Raw genomic sequence first — 22,045 nt, forward strand, 5'->3', positions numbered from 1 at the left:
TCTACACACAGGAAAGGAGCAGGAGTTGTGAAATGCATGTGTGTGCATATGTGTATATGAATATAAATACAAATTTCTGTGTGTGTGCATATACATTTTACATCTGAACACCAGCTGCACTCACCCCAGGAGCCCCAAAGCAAAGCGGCATCCTACCTCCTCGGATGCGTAGTGCTTTCTTGCCAGCAGGGATTTCCCAAGTTCAATGCAGGTCGTGAAACTGTCATTACGAGCATCAATTTCAGCTTTGATACCTTGATGATTATTCATTAATAGTTCAACAGATGACACATCCCTAAAATTACACACATAATACTTCCTTTAGGGGACCAAGCTTTTCAAATAAACGTGCAGGCTTCAAAACATATAATTAATTTGAAGGAAACTGGTGGCACAGTATCTGATTCACAGTCTGAGCTCAGGCTGGGTCACTGAGCTGTAGCACAAGGACGGTGTAATTCATGCCCAGCTTCGCAATGTAACATTGAGAATAACGCTACTTTTATTTTTGTGTGTGTGCTTGAATAATTTTTCTAGGTGGAGACCAGAAAAACCACTGGATCTCTGTTCAACCTTTCACTTTAAAATGCAATTCAGACTCTTCCAGAACGTACAGAGGCAGTAACAGGCACCTCCAATTGTACGCCGGTGAGTTAGCTGCTGAAGGTTCAGGACGTGTGGTGTTTTTTTCTTTTTTTTTTTTGGTTTTGTTTTGTTTTTAAGGACGTGTGTATTTTGAAGAGCAGCAAATACTGTCTCCTTATGTAGACATGAAGACACACACAGTAGGAACCAGCCAAGAAATCAATGACTGGTAGAGCCATGAGACCGTCTCATCCATCAAAACCCACTGACTGGGAAGTCCTGACCTAAGGAAATACAATCACTTCATATATATAATAACCATATTTCTTCTCTTGGGGCACAGTCCATTTCTCAATTACGGTGGGGGCTGGAGCGGGCAGGGGTGAATGGGAGGTTGTATAGGGGCCTGCTTGTACATCCACTAGCTCCTCTCACTGCTTTGCATGAAGCACGGCCAAAGAGAAGATACAGAACAAATACTAAATACGAATCCCAAGATACCATTCAAGCAGATGCTGAGTGTAAGAGGCACCTTTAGTAATGTGTCTGTAAAGGGATAGAGTGGTTTTTAACCTAACAGACATAGAAAAAGAGCTCAGAAAAGCCACCTCATTCCAACCATGAGGCAGAGCTAGTCCGGCCCCTGGTATGTGGCTGCTCTGACGCAAGAGGCCCACAGAAGAGGGTAGGAGGGCCCAGGTGACCATGGACCCAGGGGACCAGGTTGGGGAGAAACGAGGAAGGCTCCACAGGGCTTGATTACACTGGGCCCCTCGTTCCTGGACAGCCGTGTGCAGCAGACATGTGAAACAGCGGTAGCGTCCCAAACTCCTCCCTGCCCCCGCTCTGGCATTGAAACTCTGGGGCAAGGCCCACTCAGGAGGCGGCAGCGTTACCGTGGCTTCTCCTGGGCTTCGATCTGCCGGATGACATCCTCCATCCACAGCATGAGGTCACGCACCATGCTGAAGAAGCGGAACTTGTCCCCTGTGTCCACCAGCCGCACCCTGCGGCCCTCACAGGCGTCCAGCAGGGCCTTCCAGGCTTCCAGGACCTCGTTCTCCCGCTTCTGGATGTCGTCAGCCTTGTCGCCCGCATAGGCCGCCTGGAGGCGGGCTGCATCCTCCTGCAGCTGCCTCACCTGCGGAGCCACCAGGAGACGAGCCGGGTCAGAGCTGGGCTTCCGCGCCACCGCCCCATCACCCACTCCCCCTGCACACTACTCTGCCTTCACAATGACGGGAGTCCTAGTCAGAAAAAGTCTCTGGAGGTGGCCCGGGATATAAAGACTGTATAGAAACACATGGTACACATCGAGATACGGTCAAAAATAAACACCTAATCTGCTCCTGCACAGTACAGACGGTGTTTTTACCATGAATGAGAAACTGTCATAAAGAACTCATTTTGAGAACGCCTTCTCTACTGCTATGTGACGCTGCTGCTGAAAACAATATATGAATCACCTATAGGAGCTCCCACAACAGCACATTCCAACTTGAAAAACAAAAATGCAGCATTTAATGTAGTTGAAAAAAACTGATGCCAAAGAAGATAAAATCTTATTAACCAGCCGAATTTCAATAAAAACTTTGGAGAACAAGAATGCCAATGGGTCTTATGAAAAGATGCCTCATGGAAACAGTGATTTGTCATCTCTCAGTTGGCAAGGTTGATGATGTACATGCCAGTGAGCTGATTCACTGTTGATGGGACAAAAGGGGACAGCTCCAACAGAAAGCACACGCAGTACGCACCAAAATTACAAATGCGGGTGCCTTTTCATTTTATGATGCCACTTTGGGGAATTTATCCTACATATACTCTTGCACTTTTATTTATTGCAGCAGTATCTGTAAATGTAAAAAGATTGAAAATAAAGTATCTATCCGTGAGGGACTGGTTAAATTACAATGACACACTCATCCAGGAGGCGCCCATGCAGTCATGAAAGGCTCTGTGTACTCACATGAAAAGTACTCCAAGATGTAGAAAAAGCAAAGCACAGAGACTGTACATAATATCAATACTTTCTGTGTAAAAAGGGGGGAAAAATCAGAAGAGGCTTTCACCTTTTTGTTGGGGGTGGGGGTGGTGGAGGGGAGATACACCTTTACAAGAGAAACTAATAACCATGGCTAACTTTATATTCAAAAATTTCCTTCTCTTACATTTTATATAAAGGACACATTAGTAGTGCCATACTCGTGTACAACATCTAATTTAAAATACACAAGTATGTGGAATGCACACTTGATCTTCATTTACTGATCAAAGACTGAAGACAGCAGCCATCCTGAATGATAGGAGCCTTCAGATGTCTGTGAGGGGAGTATGGGTAGAAATATCACCTGGGAGGATGGGCACTGGGGCTTAGGGGGAGGATGACCGACCCCGACCCCTCAAAAGGCTTTAGGTAGTGGTAGGTAAGAAAAACAAATTTCTGCAGAAGATGCAAAGAAGAATCAATGGGGTTTGGCTTCCCTGGTGATTTGATTTCCATATTTTAAGACTTTTGGAAATGTTCTTTAATTGTGGCTCAGGTATAACTCAAATGAGAAAAAGCAAGTTCCTAGGAAATTATTTGAAAAGCTAATCTACTATATGACTAACCAAATCTTTCCAAACAAGTAAAAAGAAAACCCAAAACAAACCCACATTTTCCTGTGCCTCTAGTTTTTTTAATTTGTCCTCACAACAAAAAACAAGGTGGATGAGGACAGCAAAAGCAGAAATGCCCATGAGAATTAACTACTGCTTTGAAAAGGCACTGTAAACCGTCACTGGGCTCCTGCACGTCCACTGTGCCTGCACCGAGAGCCGCCCTTTCTGCTCCAGTTCTGCGGTAACTGCAGGGGGAGCACACATACTTATGTGGCTGAAATGGCCTGGCCCAGCAGGTAATGGTGAGGTGCAGACGATCAGGCTTGACAGAGCAGACTCCTGCCCTGGATGTTCCTGGACTCTCAATGGGCCCCTGCATCTCTCTGAGCCTCAGAGAGTGAAAATATTTAATGAAAAAATGAAGAAGCAACTCCAGCATCTCTGGAGTTTCCTGAAGTTCTAAAAGTAAATGATTTTACAGGTGCAGAGGAAAGATCTGCTACTAATAAGGCTTCCAAGCATTCCAGAAGTTCTCTTAAGCTTTTTAAAAACTGTAACAATAATTAAAGAACACTCATGGAGCTCTTGCTATGTACACATCTCAATCCTTAAAGTATTAGGGAACTGAAGCTTAGGGAGGAGAATTAAACTTGCAGCCATACAGTGTGACAGGCTCAATTCAAGCCAGGGTCTGCCCGTCTCTGCTGGCCTTGCTCTAAGTGCACGACACGTCAGACTGCATGGTTCAGGACCCATACGTGCTCACATGGTGCTCCAGGACCTCATATGCAATGAGAGGCCCTGAACAAGAAGCGGACAAGCTTCTGAATGGGGAGTCCACCAGCTCTGAAGGAAAGAATGGAAACCCTCGCAATGCACAGTGGGCCCCTGTAAATTCTGCCTGATGCAGACCCTCAGCCACTCCACAAATCTCTTTTAAATATTCCCTCCACACCTTCTGCCTCCTTGATGGAAATGGTGAAGCTGCTTACTCTGAGTAGAACCCCAGCTGGGACCTACCTTTGCTTCTAGAAAAGGGGCAAATTAAGGGGAAGACAATGGCAGTAAAGGTGGTCCTTCTATAGAACAAACCCCAAAGCACACCAAAGAAGGCTGACACCCTGGATCAGGGGCTGGCCCACAGCGGAACCTGGGCTGCCCGTTTTTATAAAGGTTTGCTGGCACCCAGCCACGCCCTTCATTTTCGGATTGTCCATCGCAGCTTTACGCTACAATGGCAGAGCTGAGTGGCTGTAATGGACTGTACGTCCCACAAAACCAAAAACATGCACCGTCTGGGCTTCTACAGAAGTCTGCCGACCCCTGCACTAGATCATGGATGTGCTTCTAAGAGGTAAAAACAAACCCCCTGATATCCTCAGGGCTGATATCTTTAAGAAAACAGACTTCTTCTCTAAGATCATGAAATTTAAGGGAAAAGACAGACACAATCTATCTTTCATCTAACAGACAGAAGACTAAAGCAGGAAACTGTGCCGAAATGAGCGCGTGAGCTGGAGAGTGATTACACTGCAGACCCTTTTACTGCCGGTGTTGCCATCACACTGTCAGAGGCCTTTTAAACAAAGTCTTAGTGTTAACTGCTTTATGGGGGGAGGGGAAGACTCAGCATATTAAAACATGAGCATCTTGTTTTCTCTCTTCTCTGATACATAAGTCAGACTCTGGTTGATGGAAAATAATAAGGTATCATTTTGGATATTACTCTGGATGGATATGCCAACGTCATTCAAATTCTTGCTGAGAAGGTTTATAACTAGTAAATGTCCACGTGCGCGTCTGGTTTATCTATTTTAATCATGGGATGTTCTTCCAACAGTGTCTGCAAACGTGACAAACTGAGAACGTTATGGACGGTTAAGTCCTCCCACATGGAGCGTCACAACAATGTGTGTAGTGTGTAAGTGTGCAGAGTGTGCACATGCGTGTGCATCTAATTTCGGCAATTCTTTCAGGCATGTTTTGAGGAGCCAAGGAATGGAGAGAGATGCTCAGAGAGGCACTAAGACGCTGTATGGAAAGAAAACCTCCCACCACCCCTGGGCAGCACTCCCACCCACCTGAGTGCCCAGAGCCTGGATGTCGTGTTCAAACGTGGTGTGCATTCTCTGTAAGGTCTCCACTGTGTTCTGATCTCGCCCGAGCTCCTCAGGGAGCTTCTTGTGTTTGTCCTGGATGCGCCCAAAGATCTCCTTGGCATCGTGGTAAAACTTGTGCAGTTCATAGGAGGCAGCGAGGATCTGAGTTCTCGTGTCGATGAGCTCCAGGAGGTCAGCCCAGGCTTCGTTGAGCCCGTCCTTCCACTCGGCGATGGTGGCGGCATCCGAATGTCCAGAATTGATGAGTTCATCTGCCATGTGATTGACCGTGTCCACGCGTTCCTGCCCAATGTTCCCTGTGTCCCGGGCAAACTCCCGGAATCGTTCTTGTAGCATCTGAAACAGGGATGAGCACAAGAAATCAGTGAGACTGTTGTGAACACTTTATTTCTTGATCACACGAACATCTTTTGGAAGAAATGCCTGACAACAGATCTCAGCTCTAAAGCCTCTTATGACTCAGGCTTCCTTCTTGCTCACGGCAGCAGAGTAAGGCACGGGCCCCACCTCCTGTGACCAGACAGAAGAGGGCGCAGAGAGGTTCAACAACCTCCAGGTCACCTGGTGATAACAGTGCCAAGTTGAAAGTGATCTCTGGCTTGAGTCCAGGGTGTTTTCTCTGCTCTCAGATAAGGAATGCAAAGGGTCTTGCTCAGCCCGCGTGCACACACACCCACCCGCGCTCTGCCCACAGTACTTGCCGTGACGTGCTCATAGTCCTGCCCCAACTCGTGCGACCCCGCGACCACCTCCCTCTCGGCGATCCACTGCTCCAGGTCGTCCACCTCACGGTTGAGCTGGAACAGCCGGTGCCTCTCGTCCAGCTTGCCCCTCCTCTCCTCGGCCAGGTCCTTGAGGCCTGCGTACAGCTTGTCGACCTTGGACTGCCGCATGCTGATGCGCTCACTGCAGGAACACAGGGGTGGCGGGGGTGGGTACGGACCTTGAACGTCACATTTTCTTTTGGGAGACAGCAGATGAGGGGAAGTGCCAAGACACCACATTCCACAAAATTTCTCGAAGGAAACCTCAGGTTAACCTATTTAGCTTAAAAAACAGAACTCTGAAATCTGACCTCATCTTCAAGTAATGAAGAGCCAACATGTAACAAAACAGTTACTAAGGACAAAGGCCATCCTGACAGTGATGACGGAGCGAGGACAGGGACATCAAAACGCTCTGCACTGGCTCCGAACGTTAGAAGTTAACCCAGGACCTGGGAGCTGTCCTCTGTTCTCAGGTGCCATGCCGCCGAAGGGACCGATGACATCCCTGTCTGCACACACCTTGGCCTGCTCTGGGCGGGATGCCCTCCTCTGCCGGGAGGGCGAGCCCTGCTGCTCCCACGTCCGGAGTCCTGGGCGTGCAGCACCCACCGCCCCCTCCGGCTTCCCCAAGGACCACAGCCTTCCAGCGGGAAAGCAGACAGACAAGGGCGTGCTGACGCCTGTGCTTGGAGACGGGGAAGGCCACTTCCCTGGGAACCCTGATCATGAACACCTGAAGGACCGCCTGCACCAAGACAGCACGGACCTCATCTCCAACTCGCCTGGGTTCGTGCACAAAGCCGATTCTTGTCTGTCTGAGCCATAAAAGGCAGTTCCAGAGAAAGCCTTCAATGACTCCCACTGAAGTGAGCGTGTGAGCCTGGTCTGCAACACGGCAAGAGTACCACCCACTCCTTTTTCTTATTCCTGAGGCATTCTCAAGACTCAACGTGTCAGAGTTCAGAGGCGGCATCATTTTGCTCTCCCAGTAGCCCTTTTAATTTACAGCTCCCTGTAGCCTTATCTACCGCTCTGTTAAAGCTAATAATTACTCTCCTAAACCGGATGACTTTTTAAACCCAAGGGTAGGTGCTTTGATCACCTGTATATCCACGCAAGTCAATCTGTACTTCTGACTCATGATACCACTAATCTCGCAATAGGGCTTGGCCAGCAGGAGATAATTAACCCACACGAGTCAGCGCCTATAACATAACAGTCCACTCTTCCTGTTCAGCACAGGCCTACTGGGTCTGTTTCTAAAATGCTTCCCAAAGATCTACATTACCAGTTACTCGAGCAACAGGCCCTGACTAGGGAGGGAATGACAGGCCAGCCTCATCCTCCCAGAAAGGCACGCACCTCTCAGGATGGCTGTCGGCCACCAGGGCCCGGCTGGTCTTGGAGAGCTGATGCACCGTCTCTGCGTAGTCCTCCACGGCTTGTTCCAGAATCTGGTGCTTCTTCAACATGGAGACGGCACTCTGCTCGTCCTGCACAGAGAGGGGGCTGTCACAGCCACAGTTGTCCCCCTACACCCAGCCCAAAGCCACCTTCAAGAGGGACCAGCTGACTGCGTGGTGGGGCAGGAGGAAGACTCGGCAGAAAGAAAAAAGCCACAAGTGTGACATGGGCAGTAGAATACGGAGCGTTTCAGGATCGTCGATGTGGACTGGACGGTGGGAGCCTCTGAAAGACGGACATGAAGATGATGCCGGGTGACGAGGACCCCTGAGGTACGAGGTAAAGCCCAGGCAAACCAAGTGTATCCCGGATGCCTGAAACTCAAGTCCAACAGATACAGATGACAGCATTCTGGTCAGAATACTTTCAAATTGTCTCAAAAGGATCTAGTACGTTGTAAAAGAAAGACTTCGGCAATTTCTGTTTTAGAAAGGGGAGGGCATGATGAAGCCAGTCTTAATGGCATACCAGGATTACAACGAGAAAATTCTGCGTCAAGGGGCAAACAGCCAGGTAGGCACTATGCTGCCCCCATGACCAAGGCGACAACGAAAGGTTTCACAAGGACACCGCCGCCCGCGGTACACAAATTCAGGGTCTGAGTCTGAGGCTCTCGGGCAGGGATGCGGGGACGGGGCCCAGCCTCCCTCCCTCACCTTGGCCTTCTCCTCGGACATCATGTACAGCTCCTGCTCGCTCATCCACGCCTCGGCCTCGGCTGCGTCGAAGTAGTACTGCTGGGCCCTGTGCGCCTCCTCCAGCCGCCGGTGCCGCTTCTCTGTCTCCTCGATGAGCAGGCCCCACAGCTGCTTCAGGTCGGCCAGCCTCTGCCGGATGGCCTCGGCATTGAGGCTGCTGCTGTCGGTGATGATGTTCTGGCTCCTCTCGAAGATGTCGTCGATGCGAGGCTGGTGCCCCTGGATCTCCTTCTGCAGGGTCTGTGGGAGGGGGGAACACACGCCGGAGGCTCGCTGAGCTGCAGCAGCGCGCCGCTTGTGCCACGCCTTGGAGGCCGAGGAGGAACCGCCGGCACGCACAGCCCTCTCGTTCTCCGCCTTGCAACGTGGGGCCGTTATTTATCGGACGGAGCTAGCCCCAGCGGACACGCTTACCTGATTTTTCTTTATTAACAGCTGCACGGTCTGGAGGTTATGGCCATGATCTGTGGAAGTTGCCAAAGGCATCCTCTCTCCAACCCACAACTGGAAGGAATTGTAAACAGGTGGTCAGGGCCACTCAAAAGGAACAAATATTTGATGCAAACAAGGGCAGGAGGGGGCAGTACTGAGGCCAGCGTGAGAGAGGAAGTGTGTTCAACCCCACTGGGGGATAAACAAGGTCCTACTGTGTAGCACACTGAACTATATTCAACATCCTGTGACAAACCATAATGGAAAAAAATATGAAAAAGAACATATACACGTATAGCTGAGTCACTTTGCTGTACAGCAGAAATTAACACATTATAAAAATCAACTACACTTTAATAAAATTTTAAAAAAAGAAAAAGAAAAAAGAAAAAAAATCCCACTGGGAAGGGCAGGCTGGGGAGCCTGTCCTTCTCTGATACAAGGTGCAGGCTAGTCTTAGAGACCTTACTTCATCCTCAATACCGGACTCTCCCATGAGTCCTCATTCTTTGTTTTTAAGACTACTGTTCTAGGGGCATTAAAACTCCTGAACTACCTTCAGAAAACCACACAGGAAAAAGGAGCTGCCTTTTGTGCGGACACACAGAGCAGGGCTGTGACAGCTCGGCCCGGTGATGTGGCCGAGGGGGGCTGGGCACAGAGCTAAGACCCCGGGCACGAGGCCGGCCGGACGAGGAGGCACTCACGATCTCGTCCTCCACGTCCCTGTTGAACTGATGGATCTCTCTGGAGGCCAGCAGGTTCTGCTTCCTCTCGCTCAGGGGCTCCAGCAGCTCCAGGAACCTGGTCTGTACGGTGAGGCGCCTGCTGTCCACCTCGTCCGTGCTCTTGCCCTCCTGGCTCAGGGCCTGCGCCTGGCTCTGGAGCTCCTCGATCTCCTTCTTCCGCACCTCCATCTGATTCTCCAGCATCTGAGGGTGAAGACAGACCCGCCTTCACACCCGAGGCAAAGGAAACACAGACGGCGCTGCAAAATGTTCCCTTCCGGCACTGGCCACGATGGAAGATCCAAGAATATTAACTGATATGGTGGGGAGCCCAAGAAATGGTTCCGCACGGCCAGCAAACTAGCAATTAGCACTCCACTCCATCAGCAGATTTTTTTTAAAAAAATCCCTAGAAGGATTTTTACACTTGGGAGCAACAAGTCAAGTTCATCCAGGAACTTAGGAGGCAAATCACAGGGGAAACAAGGATTAATTATGGGGAAAGGGTAGTCTTCATCTGCCTGTTCAGAAGCCATGACGACGCTGGAAACCAGTTTCACCACCAGGGAGGAGTCAGGTCTTCTGTTTCCGGTTCTTTTAGGCCAGAAGGATAGCTACCGTTACCATCTCCTCTCAATTTCTTCAATCAGAAAGCTGATTATTCTTTTTAAAAATACTGGATAATAGCTAAAAGCATTCTAACTGTATATGGACATGAGTAAAGTGGGCAAAAGCAGAAACAGAGGTCTCCCACTCAGGAAAGACCACCCCGGGCAGACCACACACTGCCGGCTTAGAGACAAGCGGCGGGCGTTCCTGGGGAAGGGAGGACTCTGCCACATGCTGCAAATCTGGCCCCGTGAGCCCCACAAGATTCTGCCACCAGCTTGCTTGCTCAGCCTCACCAAAGCTGTTCCTCCTAAATTTGAAGTAAATTCATTTGCCCTCATAAGGGCTCTACTGTGATGCAAAAAAACCCCAATTTCTTTTATTATCTAAAAAGTGCCCTGAACAACTCAGGTAACTATCACATATCGAGACATTATACAGCAAAGTATGCAAACATGATAACTCTCCTTCACGTAAACTGTGAAACTAAATGAAATGTAAATGAAATGAATATCTACTCAGCTACCCATCAACTAAGATGATAATCAAACATTATTTCCATGCAGGGGCACCTGATACTCCTACTCTGTCTTTCCAGTTGACTCTGGAAATGTCCCACGATGCTGTGAGAGCCCACTGTGCTGGGCTAAAACCCCTTCACACACCAAGGGATCATCTGAGAACATGGCGGGTGAGCTAAGACTATCAGGACCACAGCAGGGAAACAGCCCCGGCCCCAGCGTGCGCTGGCCGCGGCCACTTGCCTGTTGCTTTTTCAGCAGGATGTTGACACTGGTGAGGTCTTTGCCATAGTCGTCAGATTGAATCTGACTCTCCAGGCCGTGCAGCCATTTGTCCAGATCCGCACAGCTCTGGGTGAAGAGTTCAGCTTTGTTTGCATCAAACAGCCGCTGGGCCTTGGTCTGTGTGGTGGATTCAAGGACTTCCCACATTTTATGTAAACCTGTGAGTTTCTCCTTCACCACGGCTTCTGTCTCTGGCTTTTCTGAAATGAGCTGCATTCCTTCCTGGAAAACACACATACATGCAGTTTGCAAGAGAACAGGTGTCACTGGGGAAGATAAATCTGAGATGTTTGAGCTGTGAATTTCCTATCCATTCAACACACACACACGCACGCAGTCTTTCCACATGGAGTTACCGCTCGACAAAACTGACAACGGCCTGCCCTATTGTGTGCTTTTCACAGGTGTGGAGCACCAAGTGATTGCTGGGGCTGTGGGACACGATGCCAAGAACCTAAAACTCTCTCCCCCCAACATCACCCCCAGAGACCGTAACAAGCTATTTCAACCGTGAAGAGTGAAATAACAGAGCATGAAGGAAGAGGAGGGTGGGGAATGGCACACGCACGCTCAGTTTCGCTGCAGAGAATCTCCCTGAGCTGAAGCAGCACGCTTTAGATTATTAAAATGAATTTAAAGTACAGAATATTTCTAAGTTCTGTGTACCCGCTCAGTCTCTGTCACAGCCCAGCACACACAATGTGATCAACAGAGTGAGGATGCCGCCCCAGGGGCTTGCAGTTCATCAAGTGCAGCAGATGAGACACAGAGCAGAAACTCAACTCCTGGTAGTCATTAAAAGATAAAGCAGGCATTCTGTGCCACTTGCCTGGGTTTCTGCTTTTCTCTCTTCTGCTGGGTTGAAGTCAGGAGTTGGTGGGTGAAAAGTGGGACTGCTCCCGGCTGCGTAACTTGAGTCATATGTGGTCGGATACGACTCAAATAGGTTGGAAAACATGCTAAATGCAAAGGAACTCATTCCCACCCAGCTCGTTTTCTCACCACGGCCACACCGAAGGAGCCCCATCAGGTATTTTAACCCACCTTCTCAATTTTGTCAAGCCATTCTTTGTTGGATGCGAGTTCTGCCATGAAGGCTTGATGCTTTAACCATTTACTGTGCAGATTTCTGGCTTCATCATAAGACATGTCCTGGGCTGTAAGCATCTTTTCATTGATCCAGAGAGACAGCTAGGAAAGAAAAAAATCACGAACGTTTCAGAGATTGTGATGACAGACCTCAGCCTTTTTTCTGCCTGGAAAGAGCATCATGTTACGTCGCACTACGGGCACGCCACGTTTCCATGTCAATAGACAAACAAAGGTTCACTTTAAAGCTCTGACCTGTCACAGCAGGTATGTCCATTGTATGAGCCCTGTACCTGAGCCTTGCTCCAAACTATGTATCTAACATTAAATCCAGACGTACAAAAGCGCTCTGAGCTTGCTTTCAAACTATTTGGAACTCTTAACCGGCTCTTCCCCCAAAGGCTTGTGTTTAAAATTCTGCCCTAACCAGTCCAAGTCACAACCTTCTTTCTCCTTCAAATACCCGTGCCAGCTATACCATGTTAATCATGAGTAACTGTCTTATACTCCATGTGGTAATCTTTTTACTCTTTTAGTTCTTTTATTTAAAAAAAACCCAAAGCTGCTACTCTTTTATCCCTCCCTCTCCTTCACAGGCATACCTGTGGGGATCCCAAAAAGCATCAGTAACTTGCTCACTGTAGGGAGGCGTGAGGCAACAACGACGACCTCTCAGTGCTCCCTTCAAGCCTGAGTCACCTTCACCTTTTCTTCTATGGCGTCTGTCCGTAAAGAACCTTTCATTCAGTCCAAGAACACTTCACAGAACTTGATCTTGAGACCCAACGTGTCTGCCTGGATGGGAATTCTAGGAAGCCTCTTCACAGACCCCGCCAGCTGCTGGCACATCTGAGAAGGGAGTTCTCTTATGAGGCTGGGGTGGGAGTCAGCCCACCTGGCTCCTAGACACACTCCTCCTGCTGGCTTTCAACCCCACTTGCCTGGCTCCTCACTGCCTGCCTGCAGTTGGCCACGCTAGGGTCCTAATTCCTATCCCATCACAGCACTAACCAGGAAGAGTTTTTGTTCACCCAGGTGGAAGACACACACGCGAATGCAGGGTCAGCCTGCAACCAGAAGCAAACGTCTTCGGGGGCTGTGCCCTTTCTCGCATGTGACCACGAGGACACTCTTATACCAGCTGCTGCCACAACAAATCTGCACCCAGACTGCTTCATGGTCCCATCATCAGAGGTTTAGAAATGGTGTATAAAACCAACAGAAATGCTTACAGAATCAACAATTCCAAGGCCACTCACTTGCACTCTGGGCTGCTAGGGGAAGGGCTTCCCCGTAAATCTGCTTCAACAATAGAAAGTCTGTTCTTTAAAAACGAAGTCAAGGTAGGCGATGCAGGTCACGGGAGGGCCCCAGATCTCCATATGGGTGAACCTCCCTGCCAGGCACCAACTCTACCTTTCTCAGGCTACTCACCCACCACGCAGGAGGGAGTGGGGTTGAACGCAAAAGGTAGTGAGATCTTTGATGTCACTCTTTATTAAGGGGAAAAAACCCCAATAAATCTCATAAGACCCTTTGTAAGCAAGGACTGTAGATTTGTTACACAACAACCGAGACACTAAATTTCCTACTTTAAAAGAATTACCTATTTTCCTTCCAGTTATGTGAAATGCTACGGCCATTCAATCTAAGGAGAAAAGAAGTTAAAAGGAAACCAAATGGTAAAACTCTCCCCTGTATTGCGTACACACACACACTAAATACTATAAAAGGCATTTATCCAAAGTGCAAAGAACATTCACATATTTGCGCTATTCATAACCACCTACCCAAGAGAGGTTTTTTAAACGAACTACATAAAAATCAGAGGCTTATACACAAATCTGCTCTTTGCTGAACACATCATCCTACAGATAAAGCAGCGTGCAAAGCAGCACAATGAAACGGGGCTATGGAACTTGCTAGTTCATCAGCCTTCCATCAGCATTCTGGAATCCGAACCACAGTTATTATTTGTGGGCATTTACAAAGGTCATTTAAGAATATACTCATTCTCTGCAGAACAGAACACTGCGCAGACTGGAAAAGGACAGGAAAAAATGCTTTGATCACTGAATTAAGCTCAAAGCAAAGCACTGAACTCGCTATCTCCACCACGTCTAGTTACACGGCACTCCTGGGGAAAAAAAAATCAGTTTCGGAAAACAGGAGGTATGGTGGGAGGGGATAAAACTGAAAAACAGTACCTTTTAAATCATTCGTTTTTCAGGATATCACATTAAAATAACAGTACAAAAATTACGATGCTCTTTGTATCGCCACCTGTGACTAGGACTAGGTGGGCCCTGCTCATTCCCACTGCACTGCTGCAATGAGTGTCCCCATCCAGGAAGTGTCTGTGGGGGGCGGCAGTGATGGCAGATTTCACAACCCAGCCTCCTCTAGCCTCTAACCCACGAGGAAGGGAGTGTGACAAAGAGACAACCTGGACTCCCCAGAACTTAAACAATACCAACAGCCAGCAGTGGTTTTAAACCTGACCTCTGGGTGCTCTGTAAAAATCCACCAGCACAGTAATAGACAGGTTTTCAAATGTAGGGCTGGTCCACATACAAACTCCATTCTCAGAGATTCTGGCTTAAAAGGGCTGTATTTTAATGAGGCTGAATGATGAAAGTTTATAGTCAATAATACCCCTTAAAAACAGTATCACCCCTTTGCTGGTACTTCTATACCGAGGGTTTTGGAGCCCCCAGACTTTACCTAAACTCCGTCACTACCTGGAAACTATATATGTTGATGTGGTACCCCCAGGAGATCCTATGGTTGTACTAACTTTTAATGAGGTTCAAGGAAAGAAAAGATAAACCTGGGAGACTTGGCAGAGCAGTCACAAAGAGACCTGGAAATCATCTCCAGGACGGAAAAGCCCGGCCAAAAGCTTTGTGCATACTTCCAGGGGAAATCACCCAGGACTGAGCCCTCCGGACGTGCCTAACAGTCACTGGTGCATGTTAAGGAAGGAGCGAACTCCTTGGAACTAAGGATGCTAACTTGGAACAAGTGTTAACAAAGATCTACTAAAACTGACTATTTCCTGTGATTCTACTTGCAAGCACTATCTTTTTATCTACTCACTTTTCCCACACATTTCTATTTACAAATGGAAAATTTGTCAGGGGCTGGAAATTTCAACTGAGCTTCTCTCAAAGGCTCCTCTGTCCCCTCACTTCCTGCTCATTTCCTGGCATTCTTTCTCCCAAACTTAGTCCAGATTTCACCATGCTCAGGTCAATGAATTTCATCTCAGTAACTTGTCCTTTAAGCAAGTGTATGGAATCCCACTGATTTCTCCAGAACCGCGCCCCCCATACGACCTGAGGTTAACATAAGTCATTCGCAGTGCTTCAAGGGAAACATCAAGGCACTTCAGGGACCTCCAATCAGGGAAAGGCACAGCCCAGGCTGCAAACGTCTCTTGACAATTTTCACTCCCTCCGATGCTGAAGGGCCACCTGGTATTCACTGCAACACATCATGCAACTCCACACAGCTAACCCTTGATCCCATTACTCTTCCCTATGCCTTGTCTGGGGACGTGAATGCCTCTTTACATGAGCATCCTATTCAAATGGGTTATTAATGCTCAGGTGTCACTTGAGGAGACACACCTGTCCTCAGCCTGCCTGGCTCCAGGCAAACCCCCAGAGACCTAGATTCATCACTGTGGCCCTGAAAGCTGACAGACCCCAAGCTCCACAGTTGAGGGGTTTTCTTTCCTTTGTAAGGTTTACCTGTTAGAGCATATTTTAAGACCCATAGTAAGACAGCAGTTTAATGGACATGACAGATCCCTTCTGTCACCAGCTCTCTGACTCGACTGTTATTACAGCCATACTTCTTTTAACACACAGCTACAAGTCTGCACGCGAGGCATTCGTGATGAGTGCAGTCATATTCTTAGCACATGACCTTGGCCCTTGCCCCACCCCTCTAGCTCCCCTGTCTCCAAGGTCCCTGCAGCTTCACTTGGATATTTTTCATTCCATTTCTGCCTCTGATGAGATTTAGTCTAATAAACCAGAGAGGACCAAGTCATACCGCAGTTGTCTGGCAAATAGTGAAACAAAATGTGCTTGTGATCTCACATGTGAGGTCAGCTAGATGCTTTTTTCCAACTAGCTTGCAGAGAGATTGCTTCTTCTGGCTAACTTTAGTTTTCTTGGTTTATCTATGCACGTATCAGGGGAGCATGAAAAGTCTGAGAATCATCAGATTAATACCACATGTTAAAACTCAGAGTTTGAAATCAGGATTACAGCTCTTGGCATGTTAGACACACACCTGAGGAGTCTGAAAGATAGATATTTCTAGACCTTCAGTGAATACGAAACTTAGTTTGTATTTTTTTAATCTTTCTTCTTACCTGGGTAGCCAAATGCAGTTCCTTTTAGCTCCTTCCTTCCATGCTATTAAATGCACATTATTTTCACTAGTTAAAACACAATATTAGATGCTTTTAGGTTATAGAATATTTGAGACTCTCACTGCCTTTGATGATGGAAATGTTCTACATCTTCATCGTCCATATGATACAGCAGCCACGAAGCACAGCTGGCTACTGAGCGCTGAAGATACAGCTAGTATGACGGAGGAACTAAACTCTTAATTTCATTTGGTTTAAAGTGAGACAGCCACATGTGGCTAGTGTCTACTGTACCGGACAGCACAGTTCTAGATGACAATATTCTAGTTACTCTAAGTGGAAGCTTGTAGGCTGGAGAATTGACACTGCCCCACCTGCAAATTATACAAGTGATCCAAATTTCTGACCTCAGTCAATTTTATAATTCTAAGGGCTCTTCTGCCAAACGCTTGGTGGCTCTTGTTAGAAAAAAGGAGTTAAAAGGAGACGTACCTCCTGACAATCTTGCAGGAATTTCTGAAGATCCCTGTTGTCCTTCAGTCTCATCAGGAGCTCACTGGCTGCCTCACGGTTCTTCCTATGTCTGTTATAAAGATAATAAAAATAACTTTAAAAAGAGGAAGTAGGGAACCTTGAAATACAGAATTTACAACTCAGTTTCTTTCCCGAGTTTCTCTATATGCTAAAAACAGTTTGATTACAGTTCTCAATGACGTCAAGGAGACATGATAAACAAGGGAGTTTAGCATCCTCCAAATGACTAAGCCATGGTACAAGAGACAAAAACACCTGTTCCAGCCACACAACAGGCCAGGATGCAGGCAAAAGAGCTTTGTAAATCTGGTGCTAGGGAAAAAAAAACCCCTGAGCATGTGCTATGAGTCTCCATTTTAGGAACTGTGGGAGAATATGAAATTGATTTTTAAGAAACTCATACCTGGGTGACAGGCCATGTACACGGCTAACAAAATACATAAAACCATGTAACTGGCTTAAAGGAACCTTTCCTGATAATGAGATTCTCATCAGGAGAAAAACACACCCAAAACAACAATAAACCAAGAATGAAAATTTTTAGAGCTGTGAGATCATCTACATACTCAATCCCATTTTCTATTAACAGGTAAGGGCCACAAAGGTTTAAAGAAGTTAAAGCACAAAACCTTAACCAAAACACTTAAAAGAATAGGAATGAGCCGCTGAACTTGGTGATGTGGGGTGCTAGCTCCCCAGCTTGGACGCTGGGCACAGGGCTTCTTGGCACACACTGTGGAGGTGCCAGAACTCCCCTGCAAGCCTCCTTTACGTGCCCAGCGGCTTCTCCATCAGACTATGAAGAAGAGCTATGTGAATGCTGTGAGTGCCATGAATGCCACAGAAAGGGCTGCCTTCACGCAGTTCTACTGCCATGGGGCAGAGCTGTACCACGCTGAGAATCGAGAAGCATCACCATAACACAGCTCTCCCATATTCCCAAGGAACCCAAGCGAGCGAGCCAGCCAGCCAGCCAGCCAGCCAGCCAGCCAGCCAGCCAGCCAGCCAGCCAGCCAGGCTAAGCACAGGGTACAAAAAAGGGCAGAGAAAGAGTACAAATAGGGAGGTTTGGGTTTTTATTATTTCAATTCCCAAAGCAATTTCTTGCTGCAGTGCCTGGGCAAAGTCTCTTGACCAGCCCCGCAAGCCCCCATGGCAGGGAGGAGGAGGAGGAACACGACACCAAGAAGGGGCAGCTCAGGGAGCACTTGATGCCGGCTGGCTTTTAAAGAACCTTCTTCAAGCGCAAGAAAGACCTTACAGTGATGTATGCGTCACACGGGCCTGAAGTGAGTGCTGGCAAGTGACAGCATCATCTGCCTGGGGACCAAAGGGAAATACCCTCTGTTCCTACAGGTACCAGCAGCGACAGCACCAGCTATGAATATGAATGGAAATAATACTGTCAGGGAATTGCTTGATACAGAGAATGACATTTTTTTAGTTGAAAGGGGTTTCATAGCTTCAGGAAAAGGGGTCTTAATATGTTATACCACTTAGACAAAGTGCAACAATAGAAAAGTACTTCTTACAGAACGCTAAATGAAAAGTTTATGCACAGCCAATGATACAAAACTCCAAGGCACAAACTGGAAAAGCAAAAACTAAAATAGCGTGTACTAAGGATATCAAAAAGTGGTAGTTTCCACCTCCCCCCCAAATTTTTAACATGGTGGCTTTTATAACAAAAATAAAGGCCAAAGCCTCTTTACTTTATCCCTATCCTTTCTCAAAGATCAGAAACGTAAAAAAAAATTTTTTTTGAAGATTGTTAGTGATTTCGGACTGAAGGACTTAGTCATCTAAAAATGTGGGTGGGGAAAGAATGTCAAGAAAAGGTCTTCAAGTTCCCAACCCTCAAATTCCAGTCATTATTTGTTGGGGGGTGGGGGGGATAAAGCAAACCTTCCAGAGGAAGGTAATGTGAATTGGAGTTAAGTCACAAAATGTGAGTCCTGCTTTTAGCCAAAGGCCTCGAATAAAAGATCCCATTCCCTTTCCCGGAGTCACACGAAAACGCTACGATGGCAAGGAGTAATTAGAGACACGGGCAGTTAAAACAGGATATGCAGTCTTGAAACTCATAGAAATAATAGAAGTAAAAATAACTTCAAACACTGAGAAAATTCACTGAGAGAAATACCACCAGACGGAACCTTGTATGTATCTCTTATTTAATCAAGACTCACACGTGCCCAATAGATTTCCTTCTGCCTGGGCAATTTTTCTTTCAGTGGGTCCGTGCAGGAGGGAAAGGCCAAATGGTGATTCAGGGCCTTGTGTCCAAACACCACAGATGAGGAGGCCATGGCGATGGCCTCTGAGTGATGTGCTCTGTGGAATGAAAACCAGCTACACAGGCAGCTGAGACGTTGGTGACTCAGGAAACCTTTGAGAGAAGTGAGCATGGCTTAGCTGTGTGCTAGTGGTCACCAATGGTGATCACGGGAAGTGACGCTTCGGAAGGTCTTTCAAGGCCGCACTGTGGATTTAATCATAGGGAAGGCCCTTCTTAAACTTGGCCTTAATTTCCTACACTCCTAAGACTACTCTTTGTTATGGGTGAGGGTAAATCTGCTTTCTTTCCGTCTCTCATCTCCTACCCCTATAATGAGATTCAAAAGCTCCCTGTCACATAAGGCAGATACTGGGCTTAACTGTGGTTCTTATGAAGAGTGAAGCACCACAGGTACCTGAGTAAAGCCACGTTGGTAATTTTTAAGCTTTTTTTCCCACGTAAGATCAGGTCTGGCTTTATGAAACTGGACACTTTTCCTTTTCTCCCAGGACTGCTGGAATTTTCCTCTGAGCAAGGACGCTCACCCGTTCGCACCCCCTGAGCAGGCTTGGATAGCAGGCTCCTCTCCACCCAGTCACAGCACTTTAAAGGCCACTCACACCCCACCCACATCTGTTAGGAGTCAGTATTTTTGTTCTAGTACTTTTTCATTTCAACAAACTCAGTGGTAATCGACGAGATTTCCGGGACGTAAGCAGGTTTATGATGCTTTTGCATCCTACAAAAATAGCTTCGAGAGAGCGTCAGAATGTTTCTGGAAGGGCAATCAGATCTGAAGGGTTAGATATTTACTTAGCATGTGCCCAACACCACCTGGAACTCAGATTTGTATATTTTTATAACAGCCCAGTATCCTCTGGGGTCAAGTTTCAGATCCCAAGGCCTCTGGGGATATTAAAGTGAAACCAGAATTCAGTTAATACATGCAGAAGAAAATAAGAACATGTAGTTCTGAGGACAGATCACTGGAAAGCCCGTCCCCTCTTCCCTCTCTCTTACGCTTATGGATAGTAGAGAATCTTCTTCCCACTGCTTTTTAACCATACAAATCCCCAGCAGGCCTTGGAACCCCAGAAGCCCAGGCTCAAGGACAAAAGGAAGGTTAAGCCACAACTGAGAACTGTTGAAATGTTCTCTCATATCCAGGAGTCTCCAGTCTTGATAACGTCTCTTGCTTCCAACAAGTCCTTGCAGCTGCAGCACCAGGGGACAGATAAACACACGCATTGAGGAAGCTGCCAGGCAGCTGCATGCCTGCCTGAACACAAGCGTCCCCAAAGGAGCGGCCCGCCTTCTGGAAACCAGCTGTGTGCACCTAACTTGGAGGAACATGGGGTACCAAATTTACAAAATAATGAGAGATTTAACATCAAGAGAAAAGGAAATTCCTTTTCCTCCAGGTTGAGACTGTCTTGCTCAATCCTTGATTCTCACACTCACTGAAGAAGGGCTTGGTGGAGAGATGTTTTCTTTTTATTTTTTGTAGCTATTTTAAAAGCAACAGACCCCAAATTATAATTAATATACCTGACCTATTCCCTAGTGCCACCCTCAGCGCATATGGTTTAGGATCCGAGTCAGTGCAAAGGACAGACTGGCTAAAGCCAGGAGCTCAGTCTTTACAGGGAAAAGAGTAACTCCCCTCTCCACTACACATGGTAAAAAGTTCATTGGCCCAAGGTCCCAAGAGACCCTCTTGGAAATGGTAAGTAAGGAAATGCTCTCAGCAGGAAGTTCTTCCTCTTCACTGCACTTGAAGGCCAGAGAAGCCTTGAGGAAGAGTTTGTTTCTCGATGACATCAGTCTCACAATGAGCCCTTAAATCGGGCCCAAACTGGGACCACAGAAGGTCAGCTGGAACAGAGGCCAGTGACTAACTCAGATGGGTCACACCTGGAGAGAAGTGGCCAGTCCAGAACCAGGCCAGAACCAGCCCAGGTTGTGCATCCAAACCAGATCTGCCCGGGCCTCCCACTTTAGTAATAACCAAGGCAGAGTGAGCATTAGGGGGAAGGGTCCAACAGAGAATACTGCCCAGGGAAAAAAATCTTTTGGAACTGAAATAAATAAATAAAAATAAAACAAGAGCATCTAATCCTGGAGAGGCCTTGGCAGAAGAGGAAAAGGGTCTTTTTTCTTATTATGAAAAAGATTCTATTACAGCATTATCCAAGCCAATTTTCTAAGAAAGGTCTGATGATGTTCCTTTTTGGTTCTGCCAGGTACTCAGGACAAACAAACCTTGTCCTTCCTCCCTACCCCCTCCTGAAAGGCCTCAGAGGAGTCTTGTGTAGATGAGGGTGAATGTGGGCTTGGCTGGGGAAGCGCCTGGCTCTCGGGGTCCCACTGGTGACATGCTGTGTGTCACCTCTCACATGGCAAGGCTTACACCTCATCACTACTTGGCACTCTGGCTTTCGTAAGTCATTGGTGAAGGATTAGTTTGGCTTCTCAGGCTTTCTTTCTTCTGTAGATTAAACTTTGGTAGGTGGCCATATCCTGCCCACTGGGGAATTTATACCCACAGCCCCAAAGATGCTGTCCAAGGATTCAGATGCTTGAGAGTCCCAGGGTGCATGACTCCCTTAAGAACCTCAGGACACCGTACCTGTCATCGATAGAGTCCACCTTCTCTTGGATGCGATCCGAGTTGATGTTCCCATCGCTCACCAGCCTCCGGCCTGTCTCCACGACCGCATTGATCTTCTCCTCATTGGCATCCATGGTGGTCATGAAGTCCTCTTGCTTTTTAATAGCTGCTTCAGCTCCTTCCAAGGTGGTGGGCATTTCAGTATGGGCCAAGACATACTCCTTATTTTAAAAAGGAAAAACAAAATCACAGCAGGATGAGAAATCATGAAATACAACTTGCTCTCAGAATAACAAAAAAAGAGCACTCTTTCCTACGTCCTACATTTCCACG

The 22,045-nt window shown here is 47.4% G+C and overlaps 1 protein-coding gene across 3 annotated transcripts in view; it reads right to left on the reverse strand.

Annotated features, from left to right (window-relative positions):
* The window catches only part of SPTBN1 (spectrin beta, non-erythrocytic 1), a 187,141-nt gene that overhangs the window by 14,851 nt on the left and 150,245 nt on the right, over positions 1-22,045 (reverse strand). For all 3 annotated transcript variants that reach the window (XR_009054568.1, XM_057740542.1, XM_057740543.1), the window contains 12 exons: positions 21,731-21,933; positions 16,782-16,872; positions 11,858-12,004; positions 10,772-11,035; positions 9,378-9,602; positions 8,653-8,742; positions 8,197-8,478; positions 7,439-7,569; positions 6,011-6,215; positions 5,271-5,645; positions 1,482-1,726; positions 157-295 (listed from right to left, as the gene is read on the reverse strand). Coding sequence is in view for 2 of the 3 variants with exons in the window: in XM_057740542.1 (XP_057596525.1) it covers positions 157-295; positions 1,482-1,726; positions 5,271-5,645; positions 6,011-6,215; positions 7,439-7,569; positions 8,197-8,478; positions 8,653-8,742; positions 9,378-9,602; positions 10,772-11,035; positions 11,858-12,004; positions 16,782-16,872; positions 21,731-21,933 (2,397 nt within the window). In the remaining variant the exon portion in view is untranslated. The remainder of the gene's footprint in view (positions 1-156; positions 296-1,481; positions 1,727-5,270; positions 5,646-6,010; positions 6,216-7,438; positions 7,570-8,196; positions 8,479-8,652; positions 8,743-9,377; positions 9,603-10,771; positions 11,036-11,857; positions 12,005-16,781; positions 16,873-21,730; positions 21,934-22,045) is intronic.

The sequence above is a fragment of the Hippopotamus amphibius genome, chromosome 7 (assembly GCF_030028045.1).
Source record: "Hippopotamus amphibius kiboko isolate mHipAmp2 chromosome 7, mHipAmp2.hap2, whole genome shotgun sequence".
Taxonomy (NCBI): Eukaryota; Metazoa; Chordata; class Mammalia; order Artiodactyla; family Hippopotamidae; genus Hippopotamus; species Hippopotamus amphibius.